This window comes from Oncorhynchus kisutch, linkage group LG16 (assembly GCF_002021735.2).
Source record: "Oncorhynchus kisutch isolate 150728-3 linkage group LG16, Okis_V2, whole genome shotgun sequence".
Lineage (NCBI taxonomy): Eukaryota > Metazoa > Chordata > Actinopteri > Salmoniformes > Salmonidae > Oncorhynchus > Oncorhynchus kisutch.
In genome coordinates, this window is record NC_034189.2 from 49,474,025 (window position 1) to 49,496,389 (window position 22,365).

At 45.3% G+C, this 22,365-nt stretch overlaps 1 protein-coding gene across 5 annotated transcripts in view; it reads right to left on the minus strand.

Moving 5' to 3' along the window:
- The window catches only part of LOC109879360 (collagen alpha-1(XVIII) chain-like), a 96,233-nt gene that overhangs the window by 10,517 nt on the left and 63,351 nt on the right, over positions 1-22,365 (minus strand). For 4 of the 5 annotated variants that reach the window (XM_031792812.1, XM_031792809.1, XM_031792808.1 and 1 more), the window contains exons 2-22: positions 19,472-20,019; positions 15,132-15,212; positions 14,934-14,987; positions 14,721-14,796; positions 14,032-14,088; positions 13,187-13,341; positions 13,003-13,020; positions 12,690-12,896; positions 10,990-11,016; positions 10,735-10,797; positions 10,563-10,646; positions 10,404-10,457; positions 10,167-10,301; positions 9,971-10,027; positions 8,396-8,440; positions 1,647-1,778; positions 1,062-1,133; positions 947-973; positions 749-847; positions 593-628; positions 82-165 (exon numbers count right to left, since the gene is read on the minus strand). In XM_031792812.1, the coding sequence (XP_031648672.1) occupies positions 82-165; positions 593-628; positions 749-847; positions 947-973; positions 1,062-1,133; positions 1,647-1,778; positions 8,396-8,440; positions 9,971-10,027; positions 10,167-10,301; positions 10,404-10,457; positions 10,563-10,646; positions 10,735-10,797; positions 10,990-11,016; positions 12,690-12,896; positions 13,003-13,020; positions 13,187-13,341; positions 14,032-14,088; positions 14,721-14,796; positions 14,934-14,987; positions 15,132-15,212; positions 19,472-20,019 (2,111 nt within the window). The remainder of the gene's footprint in view (positions 1-81; positions 166-592; positions 629-748; positions 848-946; positions 974-1,061; positions 1,134-1,646; positions 1,779-8,395; positions 8,441-9,970; positions 10,028-10,166; positions 10,302-10,403; positions 10,458-10,562; positions 10,647-10,734; positions 10,798-10,989; positions 11,017-12,689; positions 12,897-13,002; positions 13,021-13,186; positions 13,342-14,031; positions 14,089-14,720; positions 14,797-14,933; positions 14,988-15,131; positions 15,213-19,471; positions 20,020-22,365) is intronic. The other variant, XM_031792810.1, reaches the window with a different exon arrangement.

Genomic DNA, 22,365 nt, shown 5'->3' on the forward strand with positions numbered 1-22,365 from the left:
AGACAGGTAGGTCAGTTGTGTCACTGAAATATCACTATGATCCAGAGCAGACAAGACCGTACAGTACATAGCCACACTCACACTGCCTGAAGTCTGGTAGATCTGTCCCGGTGGGCCGGGGGCTCCTGGAGGTCCAGGGGGCCCCCCTTCACGTCCTGGCTCACCCTACAACACCACACACACACACAACAGCATGAGAGCCATGGGACACGCAATAGATGACTTACGCAACTGTTCAAAAGTTTGGGGTCACTTAGAAAAGTCTTTGTTTTTGAAAGAAAAGCAAATGTTTTGTCCATTTAAAATAACATCAAATTGATTAGAAATACAGTGTAGACATTGTTAATGTTGTAAATTACTATTGTAGCTGGAAACGGCGTTCAGAAGCCCATTATCAGCAACCATCACTCCTGTGTTCCAATGGCACGTTGTGTTAGCTAATCCAAGTGTATCATTTTAAAAGGCCAATTGATCATTAGAAAACCCTTTTGCAATTATGTCAACACAGCTGAAAACTGTTGTTCTGATTAAAGAAGCAAGAAAATAAAAAAATCAACCACCAAAATATGGTAATCAGGAGTAGGTAACTCACCCTTTCTCCTCTGTCTCCCCTCTCCCCTTTGTCTCCCTGTGTATACACAAGAAACAAAACAGAATAGGTTAGTGCACTTTGTGTGGGTTACTCTAAAGCCTAAGTAACGTTCTAATAGAGTCTGGGGAGGTGGCTGAGGGATTAAGAATCTTCTACCAATTGTCCTGGGAATCCGTCCATCCCTGGTGTTCCATCCCGTCCTCTTGCTCCCTCGCTCCCCTTCTCTCCCGAAAGCCCAGGCAAACCAGATCTTCCCTGTATGATGACAGGAATACAGTAAGCATTGCTATATAACAAAGATATGGCCTCCAATCAAACTTAGCAATATATTCAAAGAGATTTCCTGGTTCTTACCGGAAGGCCTGCGATTCCGGGCGGACCCTGAAAAACAATGGATATGTGACTATGTATTAGTTGACGTGATCGTAAAGGCAATCAGATTATGAGTGAATGGCAATGTATAGATCACCTGTGGTCCTGGAATCCCTATCACTCCAGCAACACCATTGACCCCCGTCACTCCGGAACCCTCCCCGTCACCCTACACAGAGAGGATACAGTTCAAAAAAGACAATTCCACAAAAATATGTAGTCAAATATACAGTATGTAGTCAAATATACAGTATGTAGTCAAATATACAGTATGTAGTCAAATATACAGTATGTAGTCAAATATACAGTATGTAGTCAATTATACAGTATGTAGTCAAATATACAGTATGTAGTCAAATATACAGTATGTAGTCAAATATACAGTATGTAGTCAAATATACAGTATGTAGTCAAATATACAGTATGTAGTCAATTATACAGTATGTAGTCAAATATACAGTATGTAGTCAATTATACAGTATGTAGTCAAATATACAGTATGTAGTCAAATATACAGTATGTAGTCAAATATACAGTATGTAGTCAAATATACAGTATGTAGTCAAATATACAGTATGTAGTCAATTTGGTAATAATTAGTATGAAGGGAGCTGTGGGGTGGCAGGTTAAGCTGTAGTTGATGTAGTCTGGGTGGGTGGCAGGAGTTGTGTACAGTACTCACATAACGCACGGGGTAGGACTGTCCGGGGGGTCCGGGTGGTCCTGGAGGCCCAATCGGTCCCATGGGCCCAGGAAGTCCAGCCAAGCCCCCCTGCCCTGCCTGACCAGGCACTCCAGGGTCACCCTGAGGACCCTGGTGGTTAGGATCGAAGAGGTGAGAGACAGAGAGAGATTGTAAAGATGTGTGTGTAAAAATCAGCAGTCCATTTACATGTAGACATAATTGACACAGCATGCTAACAGACAAATAAAGAAGCATTCCACAAAATTGGAAACACATTTAAGCTGAATTAATACTATAACAAGCAATCAATATTGAAAATAATAAAAAAACAATTATAAAAACCAATGACTGCATATAGTTTAGTTCCAATATAAAACATCCAGACTGATGGTAAAATATCTTAAGCAACTACATGCTATTTAAGATGTTATGTCAGAAGTCAAACAAGCATTTGTTCCATTTGTCCTATAATGAAACACACTGGGAATTAGAGTTTTTCTCAGTGAGTTGATTCCCCCATGTGATGAATGCAGCCGAAACCAAGGAACCAATAGTATGCAGATGAAAACAAGGAACCAATAGCAGGAGACCCAGTAGTACCTGTGACCCATCAACTTCACTAAAGATACTGGTCAAAAAGTTGGAGAAGGCAGACAAAGAGTTTTGCTAGAGGGAGACAAGCATAAGCATAAAATCCTCACACCCCCCACCAACATCATGTTTAGACTATCGATCTCTAGAAGTCCCACCACCAACATCATGTTTATACTATCGATCTCTAGGAGAGGTCCCACCACCAACATCATGTTTATACTATCGATCTCTAGGAGAGGTCCCACCACCAACATCATGTTTAGACTATCGATCTCTAGGAGAAGTCCCACCACCAACATCATGTTTAGACTATCGATCTCTAGGAGAAGTCCCACCACCAACATCATGTTTAGACTATCGATCTCTAGGAGAAGTCCCACCACCAACATCATGTTTAGACTATCGATCTCTAGGAGAAGTCCCACCACCAACATCATGTTTAGACTATCGATCTCTAGAAGTCCCACCACCAACATCATGTTTAGACTATCGATCTCTAGGAGAAGTCCCCCCACCAACATCATGTTGAGACTATTGATCTCTAGAAGTCCCACCACCAACATCATGTTTAGACTATCGATCTCTAGGAGAAGTCCCCCCACCAACATCCTGTTTAGACTATCGATCTCTAGGAGAAGTCCCACCACCAACATCATGTTTAGACTATCGAACTCTAGGAGAAGTCCCACCACCAACATCATGTTTAGACTATCGATCTCTAGAAGTCCCACCACCAACATCATGTTTAGACTATCGATCTCTAGGAGAAGTCCCACCACCAACATCATGTTTAGACTATCGATCTCTAGGAGAAGTCCCACCACCAACATCATGTTTAGACTATCGATCTCTAGAAGTCCCACCACCAACATCATGTTTAGACTATCGATCTCTAGGAGAAGTCCCACCACCAACATCATGTTTAGACTATCGATCTCTAGAAGTCCCACCACCAACATCATGTTTAGACTATCGATCTCTAGGAGAAGTCCCACCACCAACATCATGTTTAGACTATCGATCTCTAGGAGAAATCCCCCCACCAACATCATGTTGAGACTATCGATCTCTAGGAGAAGTCCCACACCAACATCATGTTTAGACTATCGATCTCTAGGAGAAGTCCCACCACCAACATCATGTTTAGACTATCGATCTCTAGAAGTCCCACCACCAACATCATGTTTAGACTATCGATCTCTAGGAGAAGTCCCCCCACCAACATCATGTTGAGACTATTGATCTCTAGAAGTCCCACCACCAACATCATGTTTAGACTATCGATCTCTAGGAGAAGTCCCCCCACCAACATCATGTTTAGACTATCGATCTCTAGGAGAAGTCCCACCACCAACATCATGTTTAGACTATCGAACTCTAGGAGAAGTCCCACCACCAACATCATGTTTAGACTATCGATCTCTAGAAGTCCCACCACCAACATCATGTTTAGACTATCGATCTCTAGGAGAAGTCCCACCACCAACATCATGTTTAGACTATCGATCTCTAGGAGAAGTCCCCCCACCAACATCATGTTGAGACTATCGATCTCTAGGAGAAGTCCCACACCAACATCATGTTTAGACTATCGATCTCTAGAAGTCCCACCACCAACATCATGTTTAGACTATCGATCTCTAGGAGAAGTCCCCCCACCAACATCATGTTGAGACTATCGATCTCTAGAAGTCCCACCACCAACATCATGTTTATACTATCGATCTCTAGAAGTCCCACCACCAACATCATGTTTAGACTATCGATCTCTAGAAGTCCCACCACCAACATCATGTTTAGACTATCGATCTCTAGGAGAAGTCCCACCACCAACATCATGTTTAGACTATCGATCTCTAGGAGAAGTCCCACCACCAACATCATGTTTAGACTATCGATCTCTAGAAGTCCCACCACCAACATCATGTTTAGACTATCGATCTCTAGGAGAAGTCCCACCACCAACATCATGTTTAGACTATCGATCTCTAGGAGAAGTCCCACCACCAACATCATGTTTAGACTATCGATCTCTAGGAGAAGTCCCCCCACCAACATCATGTTTAGACTATCGATCTCTAGGAGAAGTCCCACCACCAACATCATGTTTAGACTATCGAACTCTAGGAGAAGTCCCACCACCAACATCATGTTTAGACTATCGATCTCTAGAAGTCCCACCACCAACATCATGTTTAGACTATCGATCTCTAGGAGAAGTCCCACCACCAACATCATGTTTAGACTATCGATCTCTAGGAGAAATCCCCCCACCAACATCATGTTGAGACTATCGATCTCTAGGAGAAGTCCCACACCAACATCATGTTTAGACTATCGATCTCTAGGAGAAGTCCCACCACCAACATCATGTTTAGACTATCGATCTCTAGGAGAAGTCCCCCCACCAACATCATGTTGAGACTATCGATCTCTAGAAGTCCCACCACCAACATCATGTTTAGACTATCGATCTCTAGAAGTCCCACCACCAACATCATGTTTAGACTATCGATCTCTAGGAGAAGTCCCACCACCAACATCATGTTTAGACTATCGATCTCTAGGAGAAGTCCCACCACCAACATCATGTTTAGACTATCGATCTCTAGGAGAAGTCCCACCACCAACATCATGTTTAGACTATCGATCTCTAGAAGTCCCACCACCAACATCATGTTTAGACTATCGATCTCTAGGAGAAGTCCCACCACCAACATCATGTTTAGACTATCGATCTCTAGAAGTCCCACCACCAACATCATGTTTAGACTATCGATCTCTAGGAGAAGTCCCACCACCAACATCATGTTTAGACTATCGATCTCTAGGAGAAATCCCCCCACCAACATCATGTTGAGACTATCGATCTCTAGGAGAAGTCCCACACCAACATCATGTTTAGACTATCGATCTCTAGGAGAAGTCCCACCACCAACATCATGTTTAGACTATCGATCTCTAGGAGAAGTCCCCCCACCAACATCATGTTGAGACTATCGATCTCTAGAAGTCCCACCACCAACATCATGTTTAGACTATCGATCTCTAGAAGTCCCACCACCAACATCATGTTTAGACTATCGATCTCTAGGAGAAGTCCCACCACCAAAATCATGTTTAGACTATCGATCTCTAGGAGAAGTCCCACCACCAACATCATGTTTAGACTATCGATCTCTAGGAGAAGTCCCACCACCAACATCATGTTTAGACTATCGATCTCTAGAAGTCCCACCACCAACATCATGTTTAGACTATCGATCTCTAGGAGAAGTCCCACCACCAACATCATGTTTAGACTATCGATCTCTAGAAGTCCCACCACCAACATCATGTTTAGACTATCGATCTCTAGGAGAAGTCCCACACCAACATCATGTTTAGACTATTGATCTCTAGGAGAAGTCCCACCACCAACATCATGTTTAGACTATCGATCTCTAGGAGAAGTCCCACCACCAACATCATGTTTAGACTATCGATCTCTAGGAGAAGTCCCCCCACCAACATCATGTTGAGACTATCGATCTCTAGGAGAAGTCCCACACCAACATCATGTTTAGACTATCGATCTCTAGAAGTCCCACCACCAACATCATGTTTAGACTATCGATCTCTAGGAGAAGTCCCCCCACCAACATCATGTTGAGACTATCGATCTCTAGAAGTCCCACCACCAACATCATGTTTATACTATCGATCTCTAGAAGTCCCACCACCAACATCATGTTTAGACTATCGATCTCTAGAAGTCCCACCACCAACATCATGTTTAGACTATCGATCTCTAGGAGAAGTCCCACCACCAACATCATGTTTAGACTATCGATCTCTAGGAGAAGTCCCACCACCAACATCATGTTTAGACTATCGATCTCTAGAAGTCCCACCACCAACATCATGTTTAGACTATCGATCTCTAGGAGAAGTCCCCCCACCAACATCATGTTGAGACTATTGATCTCTAGAAGTCCCATCACCAACATCATGTTTAGACTATCGATCTCTAGGAGAAGTCCCACCACCAACATCATGTTTAGACTATCGATCTCTAGGAGAAGTCCCACCACCAACATCATGTTTAGACTATCGATCTCTAGGAGAAGTCCCCCCACCAACATCATGTTTAGACTATCGATCTCTAGGAGAAGTCCCACCACCAACATCATGTTTAGACTATCGAACTCTAGGAGAAGTCCCACCACCAACATCATGTTTAGACTATCGATCTCTAGAAGTCCCACCACCAACATCATGTTTAGACTATCGATCTCTAGGAGAAGTCCCACCACCAACATCATGTTTAGACTATCGATCTCTAGGAGAAATCCCCCCACCAACATCATGTTGAGACTATCGATCTCTAGGAGAAGTCCCACACCAACATCATGTTTAGACTATCGATCTCTAGGAGAAGTCCCACCACCAACATCATGTTTAGACTATCGATCTCTAGGAGAAGTCCCCCCACCAACATCATGTTGAGACTATCGATCTCTAGAAGTCCCACCACCAACATCATGTTTAGACTATCGATCTCTAGAAGTCCCACCACCAACATCATGTTTAGACTATCGATCTCTAGGAGAAGTCCCACCACCAACATCATGTTTAGACTATCGATCTCTAGGAGAAGTCCCACCACCAACATCATGTTTAGACTATCGATCTCTAGGAGAAGTCCCACCACCAACATCATGTTTAGACTATCGATCTCTAGAAGTCCCACCACCAACATCATGTTTAGACTATCGATCTCTAGGAGAAGTCCCACCACCAACATCATGTTTAGACTATCGATCTCTAGAAGTCCCACCACCAACATCATGTTTAGACTATCGATCTCTAGGAGAAGTCCCACCACCAACATCATGTTTAGACTATCGATCTCTAGGAGAAATCCCCCCACCAACATCATGTTGAGACTATCGATCTCTAGGAGAAGTCCCACACCAACATCATGTTTAGACTATCGATCTCTAGGAGAAGTCCCACCACCAACATCATGTTTAGACTATCGATCTCTAGGAGAAGTCCCCCCACCAACATCATGTTGAGACTATCGATCTCTAGAAGTCCCACCACCAACATCATGTTTAGACTATCGATCTCTAGAAGTCCCACCACCAACATCATGTTTAGACTATCGATCTCTAGGAGAAGTCCCACCACCAAAATCATGTTTAGACTATCGATCTCTAGGAGAAGTCCCACCACCAACATCATGTTTAGACTATCGATCTCTAGGAGAAGTCCCACCACCAACATCATGTTTAGACTATCGATCTCTAGAAGTCCCACCACCAACATCATGTTTAGACTATCGATCTCTAGGAGAAGTCCCACCACCAACATCATGTTTAGACTATCGATCTCTAGAAGTCCCACCACCAACATCATGTTTAGACTATCGATCTCTAGGAGAAGTCCCACACCAACATCATGTTTAGACTATTGATCTCTAGGAGAAGTCCCACCACCAACATCATGTTTAGACTATCGATCTCTAGGAGAAGTCCCACACCAACATCATGTTTAGACTATCGATCTCTAGGAGAAGTCCCACCACCAACATCATGTTTAGACTATCGATCTCTAGGAGAAGTCCCACACCAACATCATGTTTAGACTATCGATCTCTAGGAGAAGTCCCACCACCAACATCATGTTTAGACTATCGATCTCTAGGAGAAGTCCCACCACCAACATCATGTTTAGACTATCGATCTCTAGGAGAAGTCCCACACCAACATCATGTTTAGACTATCGATCTCTAGGAGAAGTCCCACCACCAACATCATGTTTAGACTATCGATCTCTAGGAGAAGTCCCAAACCAACATAATGTTTAGACTATCGATCTCTAGGAGAAGTCCCACACCAACATCATGTTTAGACTATCGATCTCTAGGAGAAGTCCCACCACCAACATCATGTTTAGAATATCGATCTCTAGGAGAAGTCCCAAACCAACATAATGTTTAGACTATCGATCTCTAGGAGAAGTCCCACCACCAATATCATGTTTAGACTATCGATCTCTAGGAGAAGTCCCACACCAAACAGCACCAAAGAAACAAGGTCAAAGTGAAAATAGCTATATATTTAAGATTTAGAGGTGGGATAGTATGGGTGTATTTGAGAGCTCACCCTCTCTCCACTGGGCCCTGGAAGACCTAGATCACCAGCTTCTCCCTGCGGATGAGAGGGAGAGAGAAATGGGAAAGAGAGAGATACAGAGAGAAAGAGACAATCATCTCAAAAGGATCCCTATAAAAAGGTCCAGTTCTGTGTTTGCTGTATACAGTGATAAATGATATATACACTCAGCAAAAAAAGAAACACCCATTTTTCAGGACCCTGTCTTTCAAAGATAGTTTGTAAAAATCTAAATAACTTCACAGATCTTCATTGTAAAGGGTTTAAACACTGTTTCCCCATGCTTGTTCAATGAACCATAAACAATGAATGAACATGCACCTGTAGAATGGTTAAAACACTAACAGCTTACAGATGGTAGGCAATTAAGGTCACAGTTATGAAAACTTAGGACACTAAAGAGGCCTTTCTATTGACTCTGAATAACACCAAAAGAAAGATGACCAGAGTTCTTGCTCATCTGCGTGAACATGCCTTAGGCATGCTGCAAGTAGGCATGAGGACTGCAGATGTGGACCAGGGCAATAAATTGCAATGTCCGTACAGTCTCAATCCCATTGAGCACGTCTGGGACCTGTTGGATCGGAGGGTGAGGTGCAGTCCTTGTGCAGTCCAGTTTCTGGTGCAGTCCATGAGGAGGAGCCCGAGTTACACCAGGAATGCACAATCCCTCCATCGGTGCTCAGACTGTCCACAATAGGCTGAGAGAGGCTGGACTGAGGGCTTGTAGGCCTGTTGTAAAGCAGGTCCTCACCAGACATCACCGGCCTATCATCGCCTATGGGCACAAACCCACCATCGCTGGACCAGACAGGACTGGCAAAAAGTGCTCTTCACTGACGAGTCGTGGTTTTGTTTCACCAGGGGTGATGGTCGGATTTGCGTTTATCATCGAAGGAATGAACATTACACCGAGGCCTGTACTCTGGAGCGGGATAGATTTGGAGGTGGAGGGTCCGTCATGGTCTGGGGTGGTGTGTCACAGCATCATCGGACTGAGCTTGTTGTCATTGCAGGCAATCTTAATGATGTGCATTACAGGGAAGACATCCTCCTCCCTCCTCTGGTACCCTTCCTTCGGGCTTATCCTGACATGACCCTCCAGCATGACAATGCCACCAGCCATACTGCTCATTCTGTGCATGATTTCCTGCAAGGCAGGAATGTCAGTGTTCTGCCATGGCCAGCGAAGAGCCCGGATCTCAATCCCATTGAGCACGTCTGGGACCTGTTGGATCGGAGGGTGAGGTGCAGTCCTTGTGCAGTCATGTTTCTGGTGCAGTCCATGAGGAGGAGCTGCAATGCGGTACTTAATGCAGCTGGTGGCCACACCAGAAACTTACTTACTTTTAGGGGACACATTATTCCATTTCTGTTAGTCACATGTCTGTGGAACTTGTTCAGTTTATGTCTCAGTTGTGGAATCTTGTTATGTTCCTACAAATATTTACACATGTTAAGTTTGCTGAAAATAAACGCAGTTGACAGTGAGGACGTTTCTTTTTTTGCTGAGTTTAGTATGATCAGTTGAGCTAAAATAAAATAAGTCTCCTCCCTGTCTCATACCTTCTCTCCGCTACTGGGTCCTGGGGTTCCAGGCCTACCAGGTGGACCATCGGGCCCCTGAAAAACACAGCATGATATCAATTCATAATGGTCAACAAATCAAGACATTAATTTCAATGCTGTAGTTGTGCTGTCTACAGTTAACTAGGCACAAAACATGTTGTCACGTCAGATATAGTAGAGAGAGGTTCCTCACTGGTAGGCCACGGGCCCCATCCTGTCCGGGAGGTCCAGGGGGCCCGAAAGAGCCTGACCCATGGGAGCTGACACCACCGGCTGAGGGGCCAGGGGGACCTGGTGGGCCCGGGGGGCCTGGTAGACCACGAAGAGTCTAAAGAAACAGTCAACACAACAGTCTTGGGTTTCACAATATACAGTTTTGGAAAAGTCGTTTTTCTGGGCCAAACTCAAAATCTCTGTGGCTAAAACATACCTGTATTTTCTCAAAATCTGGGAATCCTCCGGAGCCTTCCACATCCACAAATGTCTAGGGACAAATGAAGAAACATTAAAAGTGCTATATTGGTATATTCATGTCTGATCCACATGAATTAATGGGCTGAATGGCCTGATGCTGTAGTGGTTGACTCACAGCGCGATCAACTGTCCCTGGGCCTGGGGGTCCAGGTGGCCCTGGAGAACCCCTGGGTCCTGGGTGACCATCACCACGATCCCCCTGGAGAGGTCACAGGGAAAACACCTTTGGGCACCTCAGATAATATTCAAATACTCATGCTCTTAAATAAATGGCTTCTGGCCTTTACCTTTTGTCCTTTGACCCCTGAGTCTCCTTGTGTTCCTGGGAACCCTCTGTCTCCGGCAGGTCCCTGAGTTGTGGTGGGACAGAGAGAGAAGACACAGCTTAGTGAGGCTGACACTGTCTGACCACTGCTACTGACCACCACCGCTTATCAATAATGACATCTGACTACCACTGTATTTCTCCTCACACAATTAACAATGAATAAAAAATCATGACATGAGATCAATGGGATAAAACATCAGAAAGTGACACTCACTAATTTGCCATCCTCTCCTGGATCCCCCTGGGGAATGAAATAGATACGGTTTGTTACAGTCAATTCAAAGAAAATGTACAAGTACTGAGACCAAATAAAATGAGAATGCTCTACACAGAATACAGTGCCTACGGAAAGTATTCAGACCCCTTGACTTTTTCCACATTTTCTTACATTATAGCCTTATTCTAAAACTGATTAAATAAATCAGCAATCTACACACACTACCCCATAATGACAAAGCAAAAACAGGTTTTTAGAAATGTTTGCAAAACCCCCCCAGAAATACCTTATTTACAGAAGTATTCAAACCCTTCGCTATGAGACTCAAAATTGAGCTCAGGTGCATCCTGTTTCCATTGATCATCCTTGAGATGTTTTTACAACTTGATTGGAGTCCACCTGTGGTAAATTAAATTGATTGGACATGATTTGGAAAGGCACACACCTGTCTATATAAAGATACTGCAGTGCATGTCAGAGCCAAAACCAAGCCATGAGGTCGAAGGAATTGTCCGTGGACCTCCGAGACAGGATTGTGTCGGGGAAGGGTACCAAAACATTTCTGCAGCATTGAAGGTCACCAAGAACACAGTGGCCTCTATCATTCTTAATTGGAAAAAGTTTGGTACCACCAAGACTCTTCCTAGAGCTGGCCGCCCAGCCAAACTGAGCAATCGGAGGAGAAGGGCCTTGGTTTGGGAGGTGACCAAGAACCCGATGGTCACTCAGACAGAGCTCAGACGGAGATGGGAGAACCTTCCAGAAGGACAACAATCTCTGCAGCACTCCAACAATGAGGCCTTTATGGAAGAGTGACCAGACGGAAGCCACTCCTCAGTAAAAGGCACATGACATCCCGCTTGGAGTTTGCCAAAAGGCACCTAAAGATTCTCTGACCATGAGAAACAAGATTATCTGGTCTGATGAAACCAAGATTTAACTCTTTGGCGTGAATGCCAAGCGTTATGTCTGGAGGAAACCTGGCACCAACCCTACGGTGAAGCATGGTGATGACAGCATCATGCTGTGGGGATGTTTTTCAGCGGCAGGGACTGGGAGACTAGTCAGGATCGATGCAAAGATGAACGAGCAAAGTACAGAGAGATAGTTGATGAAAACCTGCTCCAAAGCGCTCAGGACCTCAGACTGGGGCAAAGGTTCACCTTCCAACGGGACAACGACCCTAAGCACACAGCCAAGACAACGCAGGAGTGGCTTCGGGACAAGTCTCAATGTCTTTGAGTGGCCCAGCCAGAGCCTGGACTTGAATACAATCTAACATCTCTGGAGAGATGTGAAAATAACTGTGCTGCAACGCTCCCCATACAACAGAGCTTGCAAGGATCTGCAGAGAAAAATGGGAGAAACTCCCCAAATACAGTTGTGCCAAGCTTGTAGCGTCATGCACAAAAAGACTCGAGGCTGTAATTCCTGCCAAAGGTGCTTCAGCAACGTACTGAGTAAAGGGTCTGAATACTTATGTAAATGTGATATTTCAGTTGTTTATCTTTAATACATGTGCAAAAATGTCGAAAAACTTGTTTTTGGTATGTCATTATTGGTTATTGTTTATAGATGGTTGAGGGGGAAAAAACGATTTCATCCATTTTAGAATAAGGCTGTAACGTGTGGTAAAAGTCAAGGAGTCTGAATACTTTCCGAATGCACTGTATGTCAGACGGTATGGTACAACTCACCGCCTCTCCCTCTGGTCCCTGGGGTCCTGCTGGTCCTTTGGCCCCTGGGGGCCCCATCGGTCCCATTGGCCCAGCCACTGGCTGCACCACTGAGCCATCCCCTAGCCTCACAACCTGGGCAGCTGGCCCCCCAGGGCCAGGAGGGCCAGGGGGACCAGGTACGCCACGGTCCCCCTTGGAGCCTGGGTAACCAAACCCAGAACTGCCCTGTGGGAAGAAAACACTCAACTACCTATTTAATCTGATCACTTCAATGACTAGCTAAGATGAAGTCAAATAAAAAGAAGCTGGGAAGGACAAAGTCAAAACGCACCTTCAAGCCTTTGTCTCCCTGAAAGGAAAAGGAGACAAAGACAAGTTGTAAGTAACGTTGGAACTATTACATGTGTCTCAGAGGCATGTATGTGGTCTGTCTGAATCAGATGTAATCAGCTATGGGGGCCATCAGTTATAGGGGGTGTATAACACACAGTACTGTGCCAGGCAGCATGCAGTACCTTTTCTCCACGTTCTCCTCCGCCTGATGAAGAGCCAGAGGAAGAAGCAGAGCTGGAGAAAGACCCCGATTCCCCCTTTGGCCCGGCGGGACCTCTGTCCCCTGGACTGCCCTTCTCCCCTCTGTCCCCCTTCACTCCGTTAGAACCAGTAGGGCCTGACGACACACAGAGAGACACAGAGAGAGGGAGAGTTGGGTGTTAGAATAGACGTCAGAAGTAACATCGTGGTCATCATCGGCATGAATGTTGCTGTCATCATCACTTTCACTAGCATCCTCTATCCTCAGTTAGCGTCCTACTACCCTTTGTCCTCCCCTTCCACAGAGTTTCATGCCAACCTGCTCCACAGAGTTCCATGCCAACCTGCTCCACAGAGTTCCATGCCAAACTATTCCACAGAGTTCCATGCCAAACTATTCCACAGAGTTCTATGCCAATCTATTGCACAGAGTTCCATGCCAATCTATTCCACAGAGTTTCATGCCAACCTTCTCCACACAGTTCCATGCCAACCTACTCCACACAGTTCCATGCCAACCTACTCCACACAGTTCCATGCCAACCTACTCCACAGAGTTCCATGCCAACCTACTCCACAGAGTTCCATGCCAACCTACTCCACAGAGTTCCATGCAGACAGGACATGCTGAAGATGGCATGATGAGATCTCATCAACCTAGTCCAGTGAAGCTTCCCTGAACTCTGACATGGAGTGGTAAGGGTATACTGTCCTGAAATCAGGGACTGTTTGTCAGGGAACTCCACTGGACCTCATTGGAGAGTGTTTATAATATAAACCGACAGACAGACGGACGGACAGACAGACAAAGTTTCCAGTGACCTACCTGGTTTACCTCCTGACCCTGGTCTGGACTCTACTGAGGTCTGATGATTCCTGTCACCTACAGTCAATCAACACAAACACACTTACCTGCATGCCTAGTTCGTACACTAGAAAATGCTAACAATGATCAACATTCCCCTGGCGGGTAGGAGCGTTGGGCCAGTAACCGAAAGGTTGCTGGATCGAATCCCAGAGCTGACAAGTTAAAAATCTATCGTTCTGCCCCTGAGCAAGGTAGTTAATCCACTGTTCCCCAGGCACTGATGACGTGGATGTCGACTAAGGCAGCCCCCCCCCCTCCCTCAGAGGGGTTAAATGGGGAAGATACATTTCAGTTGAATACATTCAGTTGTACAACTGACTAGGTATCCCCCATTCCTTTTCCTTTCCAATCAGCCACTCTTGAAGGAAAATGAAAGGTAATGTCTACCTTCTCCACTAGAAGGTGCTAGTGTGCTGTATATCCCAGCATACTGTATGTATCGAGCAACAAGGTTCTCAAGTAGTGTGGTATTACACTAGGTACATATTTCCCTGACAGATAGTTTCACAGTTTTTGTTAGCACTGCAGTTACTCTAAATATAGCTTGGTTGGTTCACTATTATATGCGCATTTTCAAAAAACCTAAGTCATATTTTAGAGGATAACTTTACAGATGATGTCATCATTGTTCGACTCAGCCCACTGACCTGTCTCTGACAGCCTGTCGCTCACTGATGATGTCAGAGGGGGCTCTGGCACCGGTCGGAGAGATGGAGGGGTGGTCTGACAGGAGGGAGGAGAGGAAGGTTAGACAGGACAGACAGACCCTGATCCAATACTTTCACAGTAAATCCTTCCTTCTATTTCCACATCACAGAATAGATTAACAGGACAACATTGGATAAAGAAGATTCCTTTACAGTTTTGCCGGTCTCTCTTCTGTCCCCATCCCCACTGCCAAAGTCACCTGAGGCCTGAGAGAGAGACAGAGGAAGAGAGAGAGAGAGAGACAGCAAGACAAATAGAGACAAGTCAAGGCATTTGAGAAAACGTTAGTTGACATGAATCATATCATATTCCTTCTAAACTGTGTCTGGTTCTACAGTCTAATCACTCACAGCGTCTGAGTCATCATCATCTTCACAGAGTAGCTCAGCTGCTCGAGGGTTACCCACCACGTTCAGCTCAGCGATCGCCCCCTGCACAACACCCACAGACACAGACACAGACACAGAGACACAGACAAACACACTGATGGCTGTGAGAAAGGAGATACTGTATAGCCATTGGTGCAGTATGAATTTAATGATGCTAGTCAGGATCAAAGCCATTAATATACAATCAAATGTAAAGAGGATGTGTCTGACTGACCGTGGCCTTACTAACTCAGAACAGACAGAGTCTTGCTGAAACAACAGACAGGGTTCTAAATCTCTCCCAGGGGCCTGATAGAGTTAGACTATGAGAATGACAGGGTTCTAAATCTCTCCCAGGGGCCTGATAGAGTTAGACTATGAGAATGACAGGATTCTAAATCTCTCCGAGGGGCCTGATAGAGTTAGACTATGAGAATGACAGGGTTCTAAATCTCTCCCAGGGGCCTGATAGAGTTAGACTATGAGAATAACGGGGTTCTAAATCTCTCCCAGGGGCCTGATAGAGTTAGACTATGAGAATTACATGGTTCTAAATCTCTCCCAGGGGCCTGATAGAGTTAGACTATGAGAATGACGGGGTTCTAAATCTCTCCCAGGGGCCTGATAGAGTTAGACTATGAGAATGACAGGGTTCTAAATCTCTCACAGGGGCCTGATAGAGTTAGACTATGAGAATGACAGGGTTCTAAATCTCTCCCAGGGGCCTGATAGAGTTAGGCTATGAGAATGATGGGGTTCTAAATCTCTCTCAGGGGCCTGATAGAGTTAGACTATGAGAATGACGGGGTTCTAAATCTCTCCCAGGGGCCTGATAGTGTTAGACTATGAGAATAACGGGGTTCTAAATCTCTCCCAGGGGCCTGATAGAGTTAGACTATGAGAATGACAGGGTTCTAAATCGCTCCCAGGGGCCTGATAGAGTTAGACTATGAGAATGACAGGGTTCTAAATCTCTCCCAGGGGCCTGATAGAGTTAGACTATGAGAATGACAGGGTTCTACATCTCTCCCAGGGGCCTGATAGAGTTAGACTATGAGAATGACAGGGTTCTAAATCTCTCCCAGGGGCCTGATAGAGTTAGACTATGAGAATGACAGGGTTCTAAATCTCTCCCAGGGGCCTGATAGAGTTAGACTATGAGAATGACAGGGTTCTAAATCTCTCCCAGGGGCCTGATAGAGTTAGACTATGAGAATGACAGGGTTCTAAATCTCTCCCAGGGGCCTGATAGAAAGAAGCCCTGGGAACTTCATGTACTCCTGAAGTTCCCAGGGCTTCTTTCAGATTTAGAACCCAATGACAGGGTTCTAAATCTCTCCCAGGAGCCTGATAGAGTTAGACTATGAGAATGACAGGGTTCTAAATCTCTCCCAGGGGCCTGATCGAGTTAGACTATGAGAATGACAGGGTTCTAAATCTCTCCCAGGGGCCTGATAGAGTTAGACTATGAGAATGACAGGGTTCTAAATCTCTCCCAGGGGCCTGATAGAGTTAGACTATGAGAATGACGGGGTTCTAAATCTCTCCCAGGGGCCTGATAGAGTTAGACTATGAGAATGACATGGTTCTAAATCTCTCCCAGGGGCCTGATAGAGTTAGGCTATGAGAATGACGGGGTTCTAAATCTCTCCCAGGGGCCTGATAGAGTTAGACTATGAGAATGACGGGGTTCTAAATCTCTCCCAGGGGCCTGATAGAGTTAGACTATGAGAATGACGGGGTTCTAAATCTCTCCCAGGGGCCTGATAGAGTTAGACTATGAGAATGACGGGGTTCTAAATCTCTCCCATGGGCCTGATAGAGTTAGACTATGAGAATGACAGGGTTCTACATCTCTCCCAGGGGCCTGATAGAGTTACACTATGAGAATGACATGGTTCTAAATCTCTCCCAGGGGCCTGATAGAGTTAGACTATGAGAATGACAGGGTTCTACATCTCTCCCAGGGGCCTGATAGAGTTAGACTATGAGAATGACAGGGTTCTACATCTCTCCCAGGGGCCTGATAGAGTTAGACTATGAGAATGACGGGGTTCTAAATCTCTCCCAGGGGCCTGATAGAGTTAGACTATGAGAATGACGGGGTTCTAAATCTCTCCCAGGGGCCAGATAGAGTTAGACTATGAGAATGACAGGGTTCTAAATCTCTCCCAGGGGCCTGATAGAGTTAGACTATGAGAATGACAGGGTTCTAAATCTCTCCCAGGGGCCTGATAGAGTTAGACTATGAGAATGACAGGGTTCTAAATCTCTCCCAGGGGCCTGATAGAGTTAGACTATGAGAATGACATGGTTCTAAATCGCTCCCAGGGGCCTGATAGAGTTAGACTATGAGAATGACAGGGTTCTAAATCTCTCCCAGGGGCCTGATAGAGTTAGACTATGAGAATGACAGGGTTCTACATCTCTCCCAGGGGCCTGATAGAGTTAGACTATGAGAATGACAGGGTTCTAAATCTCTCCCAGGGGCCTGATAGAGTTAGACTATGAGAATGACAGGGTTCTAAATCTCTCCCAGGGGCCTGATAGAGTTAGACTATGAGAATGAATGGGTTCTAAATCTCTCCCAGGGGCATGATAGAGTTAGACTATGAGAATGACAGGGTTCTAAATCTCTCCCAGGGGCCTGATAGAGTTAGACTATGAGAATGACAGGGTTCTAAATCTCTCCCAGGGGCCTGATAGAGTTAGACTATGAGAATGACAGGGTTCTAAATCTCTCCCAGGGGCCTGATAGAGTTAGACTATGAGAATGACGGGGTTCTAAATCTCTCCCAGGGGCCTGATAGAGTTAGACTATGAGAATGACATGGTTCTAAATCTCTCCCAGGGGCCTGATAGAGTTAGGCTATGAGAATGACGGGGTTCTAAATCTCTCCCAGGGGCCTGATAGAGTTAGACTATGAGAATGACGGGGTTCTAAATCTCTCCCAGGGGCCTGATAGAGTTAGACTATGAGAATGACGGGGTTCTAAATCTCTCCCAGGGGCCTGATAGAGTTAGACTATGAGAATGACGGGGTTCTAAATCTCTCCCATGGGCCTGATAGAGTTAGACTATGAGAATGACAGGGTTCTACATCTCTCCCAGGGGCCTGATAGAGTTACACTATGAGAATGACAGGGTTCTAAATCTCTCCCAGGGGCCTGATAGAGTTAGACTATGAGAATGACAGGGTTCTAAATCTCTCCCAGGGGCCTGATAGAGTTAGACTATGAGAATGAATGGGTTCTAAATCTCTCCCAGGGGCATGATAGAGTTAGACTATGAGAATGACAGGGTTCTAAATCTCTCCCAGGGGCCTGATAGAGTTAGACTATGAGAATGACAGGGTTCTAAATCTCTCCCAGGGGCCTGATAGAGTTAGACTATGAGAATGACAGGGTTCTAAATCTCTCCCAGGGGCCTGATAGAGTTAGACTATGAGAATGACAGGGTTCTACATCTCTCCCAGGGGCCTGATAGAGTTAGACTATGAGAATGACAGGGTTCTAAATCTCTCCCAGGGGCCTGATAGAGTTAGACTATGAGAATGATGGGGTTCTAAATCTCTCCCAGGGGCCAGATAGAGTTAGACTATGAGAATGACAGGGTTCTAAATCTCTCCCAGGGGCCTGATAGAGTTAGACTATGAGAATGACATGGTTCTAAATCTCTCCCAGGGGCTTGATAGAGTTAGACTATGAGAATGACATGGTTCTAAATCTCTCCAAGGGGCCTGATAGAGTTAGACTATGAGAATGACATGGTTCTAAATCTCTCCCAGGAGCCTGATAGTCTAATTATATGAGAATGCACGTTTCAACACACTGTCTGTTAAAAACAGCAGGTGTGAGTGAGATGAAACCTAAACCCACACGTTGTTTGGGGGTAAATCCCTCACTAATCGCTCCCTCAGGAATCTCAGTCAGGTATGTGTCACTGGCAACAGGAAAGCCAGACAGCCAGTCACATCTCACTAACACAGCACTACTAACCCCTCCTCCCTCTAGTAAATCTATTTGCTGACCTGGCCTGACGTCTGGCCTTTCAACTTTGACCCCTCAGCATAGTCACTGACCCGTCTAAACACATGTGATGGTCACATGGGGTTTGACACCAGAGCGAGGGTTGAGGGTGGGGGTGCAGAACGACAGAGACTTTAGGGGAAGAGTTATACCAATGTTTTACATGAGGGAACAATAAAGATGTTTTACATGAGAGAACAATAAAGATGTTTTACATGAGAGAACAATAAAGTTTGAGGTAAATATGTGTGGTCAGGTCAGCATTAGAGGTGTGGTTGGCGATCCATACTGTACCTCGAACCTGTCAGGGTCCGCGCCTCCCGCCTGACCCACGAAGATGCCCGCCCCCCTGTCCAGCTCCATGTCATCCGGCGAGCGCTCCAACTTCACCGTCTTCCCAGAGGCGTCGCACCCCATGAAGAAGGTCACCTGGTCGTTGAACACGGACAGAGAGAACTTGGTCCAGGAGACTAGGTCCAGGGAGGGCACGGTGAAACTAGCGGCCAGGTACGAGGTCTCAGAGTCGGGCTCTGTGTAGTAGAACAGAATCTTCTGATTCCTGCCGTCAGCGTCCGGGGCGCTCAGCTTCACCCCCACGTACATGAACTTCTGGGAGGCGTCTGTGATGGAAAAGAGGACTCCGGGGCTGGAGGGGAGGATTTGGAAGACCAGGGAGAAGTCTCTGTAAAAGGGGTTGGGGAGGTGGGCCAGGGCCGGCTGTCCCGCAGCAGTCAGCCCGTCCTGCCCTCCGAAGTAGTAGGCGGGTTTCCCCCCCGGGCCGGCCTGGGAATCATCAGGAGGCAGGTCTCCGATCAGCTGCAGTAGAGTCACACCACTCTCTGCTGAAGGGGAGGAGACAGGACAGGAAGTGAGGTTACACACACGAAGCCAGCGCTTACAGTACAGGAGTCCCATTGGCCCAGTTCAGAAATAAAGCACTAGCCCTAACTTAGGTCCCAGGGCACTGTGTAGATCTGAAAACATTGGATAGCAGTATAATAAATATGTCACCTTGCATTCTGATTTGTCCAATTCTTTCAGACTAGTCTACATGAAGTGCCCAGGGCTTCTTTCAGACTAGTCTACATGAAGTACCTAGGACTTCTTTCAGACTAGTCGACATGAAGTACCTAGGACTTCTTTCAGACTAGTCGACATGAAGTACCTAGGACTTCTTTCAGACTAGTCGACATGAAGTACCTAGGACTTCTTTCAGACTAGTCTACATGGAGTGCCCAGGGCTTCTTTCAGACTAGTCTACATGGAGTGCCCTGGGCTTCTTTCAGACTAGTCTACATGGAGTGCCCAGGGCTTCTTTCAGACTAGTCTACATGAAGTACCTAGGACTTCTTTCAGACTAGTCGACATGAAGTACCTAGGACTTCTTTCAGACTAGTCTACATGGAGTGCCCAGGGCTTCTTTCAGACTAGTCTACATGAAGTGCCTAGGGCTTCTTTCAGACTAGTCTACATGAAGTGCCCAGGGTGTCTTTCAGATCTAGTCTACATGAAGTTCCCAGGGCTTCTTTCAGACTAGTCTACATGAAGTGCCCAGGGCTTCTTTCAGACTAGTCTACATGAAGTGCCCAGGGCTTCTTAGAGACTAGTCTACATGAAGTGCCCAGTGCTTCTTTCAGACTAGTCTACATGAAGTGCCTAGGACTTCTTTCAGACTAGTCTACATGTAGTGCCCAGGGCTTCTTTCACATCTAGTCTACATGAAGTGCCCAGGGCTTCTTTCAGATCTAGTCTACATGAAGTGCCCAGGGCTTCTTTCAGATCTAGTCTACATGAAGTGCCCAGGGCTTCTTTCAGACTAGTCTACATGAAGTGCCCAGGGCTTCTTTCAGATCTAGTCTACATGAAGTGCCCAGGGCTTCTTTCAGACTAGTCTACATGAAGTGCCCAGGGCTTCTTTCAGATCTAGTCTACATGAAGTGCCCAGGGCTTCTTTCAGACTAGTCTACATGAAGTGCCCAGGGCTTCTTTCAGATCTAGTCTACATGAAGTGCCCAGGGCTTCTTTCAGATCTAGTCTACATGAAGTGCTCAGGGCTTCTTTCAGACTAGTCTACATGAAGTGCCCAGGGCTTCTTTCATATCTAGTCTACATGAAGTGCCCTGGGCTTCTTTCAGACTAGTCTACATGTAGTGTGACCTGGTGTGACCTTACCACATGTAACATACAGTGTATTCAATTATTAAATAAGTTGATTTTCAAATAAAACATTGAATATAAAAGCTGCAAAACATCCTAAATATAAACCATCAACTTAGTGAATATCATTGGTGTTTAATACGAGGGTTACAGCATGAAATATATATATATATATTTTTTTTACACACTTTTATTTATTTTACTATAAATTGGTTGACAATGTTTCAGTGTCAAACTGGTGGCAGTTGTGAAAAAAGTCAATAGTTGTACGAGTTGCAGTTTCATTATTTTGTCTATTTTCTCTTGAACCAGATGGTCTGTATACTAGAAACCTGTGGCCAATATGGACACAGATATTTAAATACATAATCCTATATACTGTATGAATACATTTTGTAAAAGTTATTCAAGTATCAATGACCAAAGTTATGATAGATTGCCATATATTTTCTGTAACCAAAAATGACTGAAGATTCCGGTAACTTTGGTAAACTACTGGTAGCTTTGCAACCCTAGTTCTACCTGGAATCAAAAAGGGTTCTTCAAAGGGTTCTACTATGGGGAAAGCCGAATAATCATTTTAGCTTCTAGACAGCTCCTTTTTTTCTAAGCTTGTACCATCTTCCATTACCATACCCCCAAACTTAAACCTCAGCTGAACAGCCAAACTGATCCTGAGTCAGTTGTTAAGGGCATAGAGTAAGCATACACAGAGTACTTTATCATTGACATGAGGTTACCGAAGGGTACAAGGGTACAGTGCAGTAGCAGATTAGAAAGCATCATGCCTTGATTGGTGTGCTGTGAAGCACCAAGTGACTTAGCCAGGATGAGTGCCTCAGGCCATACCCATACATGTGCAGTGGAGTAAACATAGCCACTGGGCAAAAACTGGTTGAATCAACGTTATTTCCACATCGTTTCAACAACAAAAAATGATATGTGATGATGCTCACATTATCTTTCAAGTGCAGCAGTAAGTCTGATTGACCAAGCTAGGTAGTAGATGTAAAATAAAAGCACAAATAAGG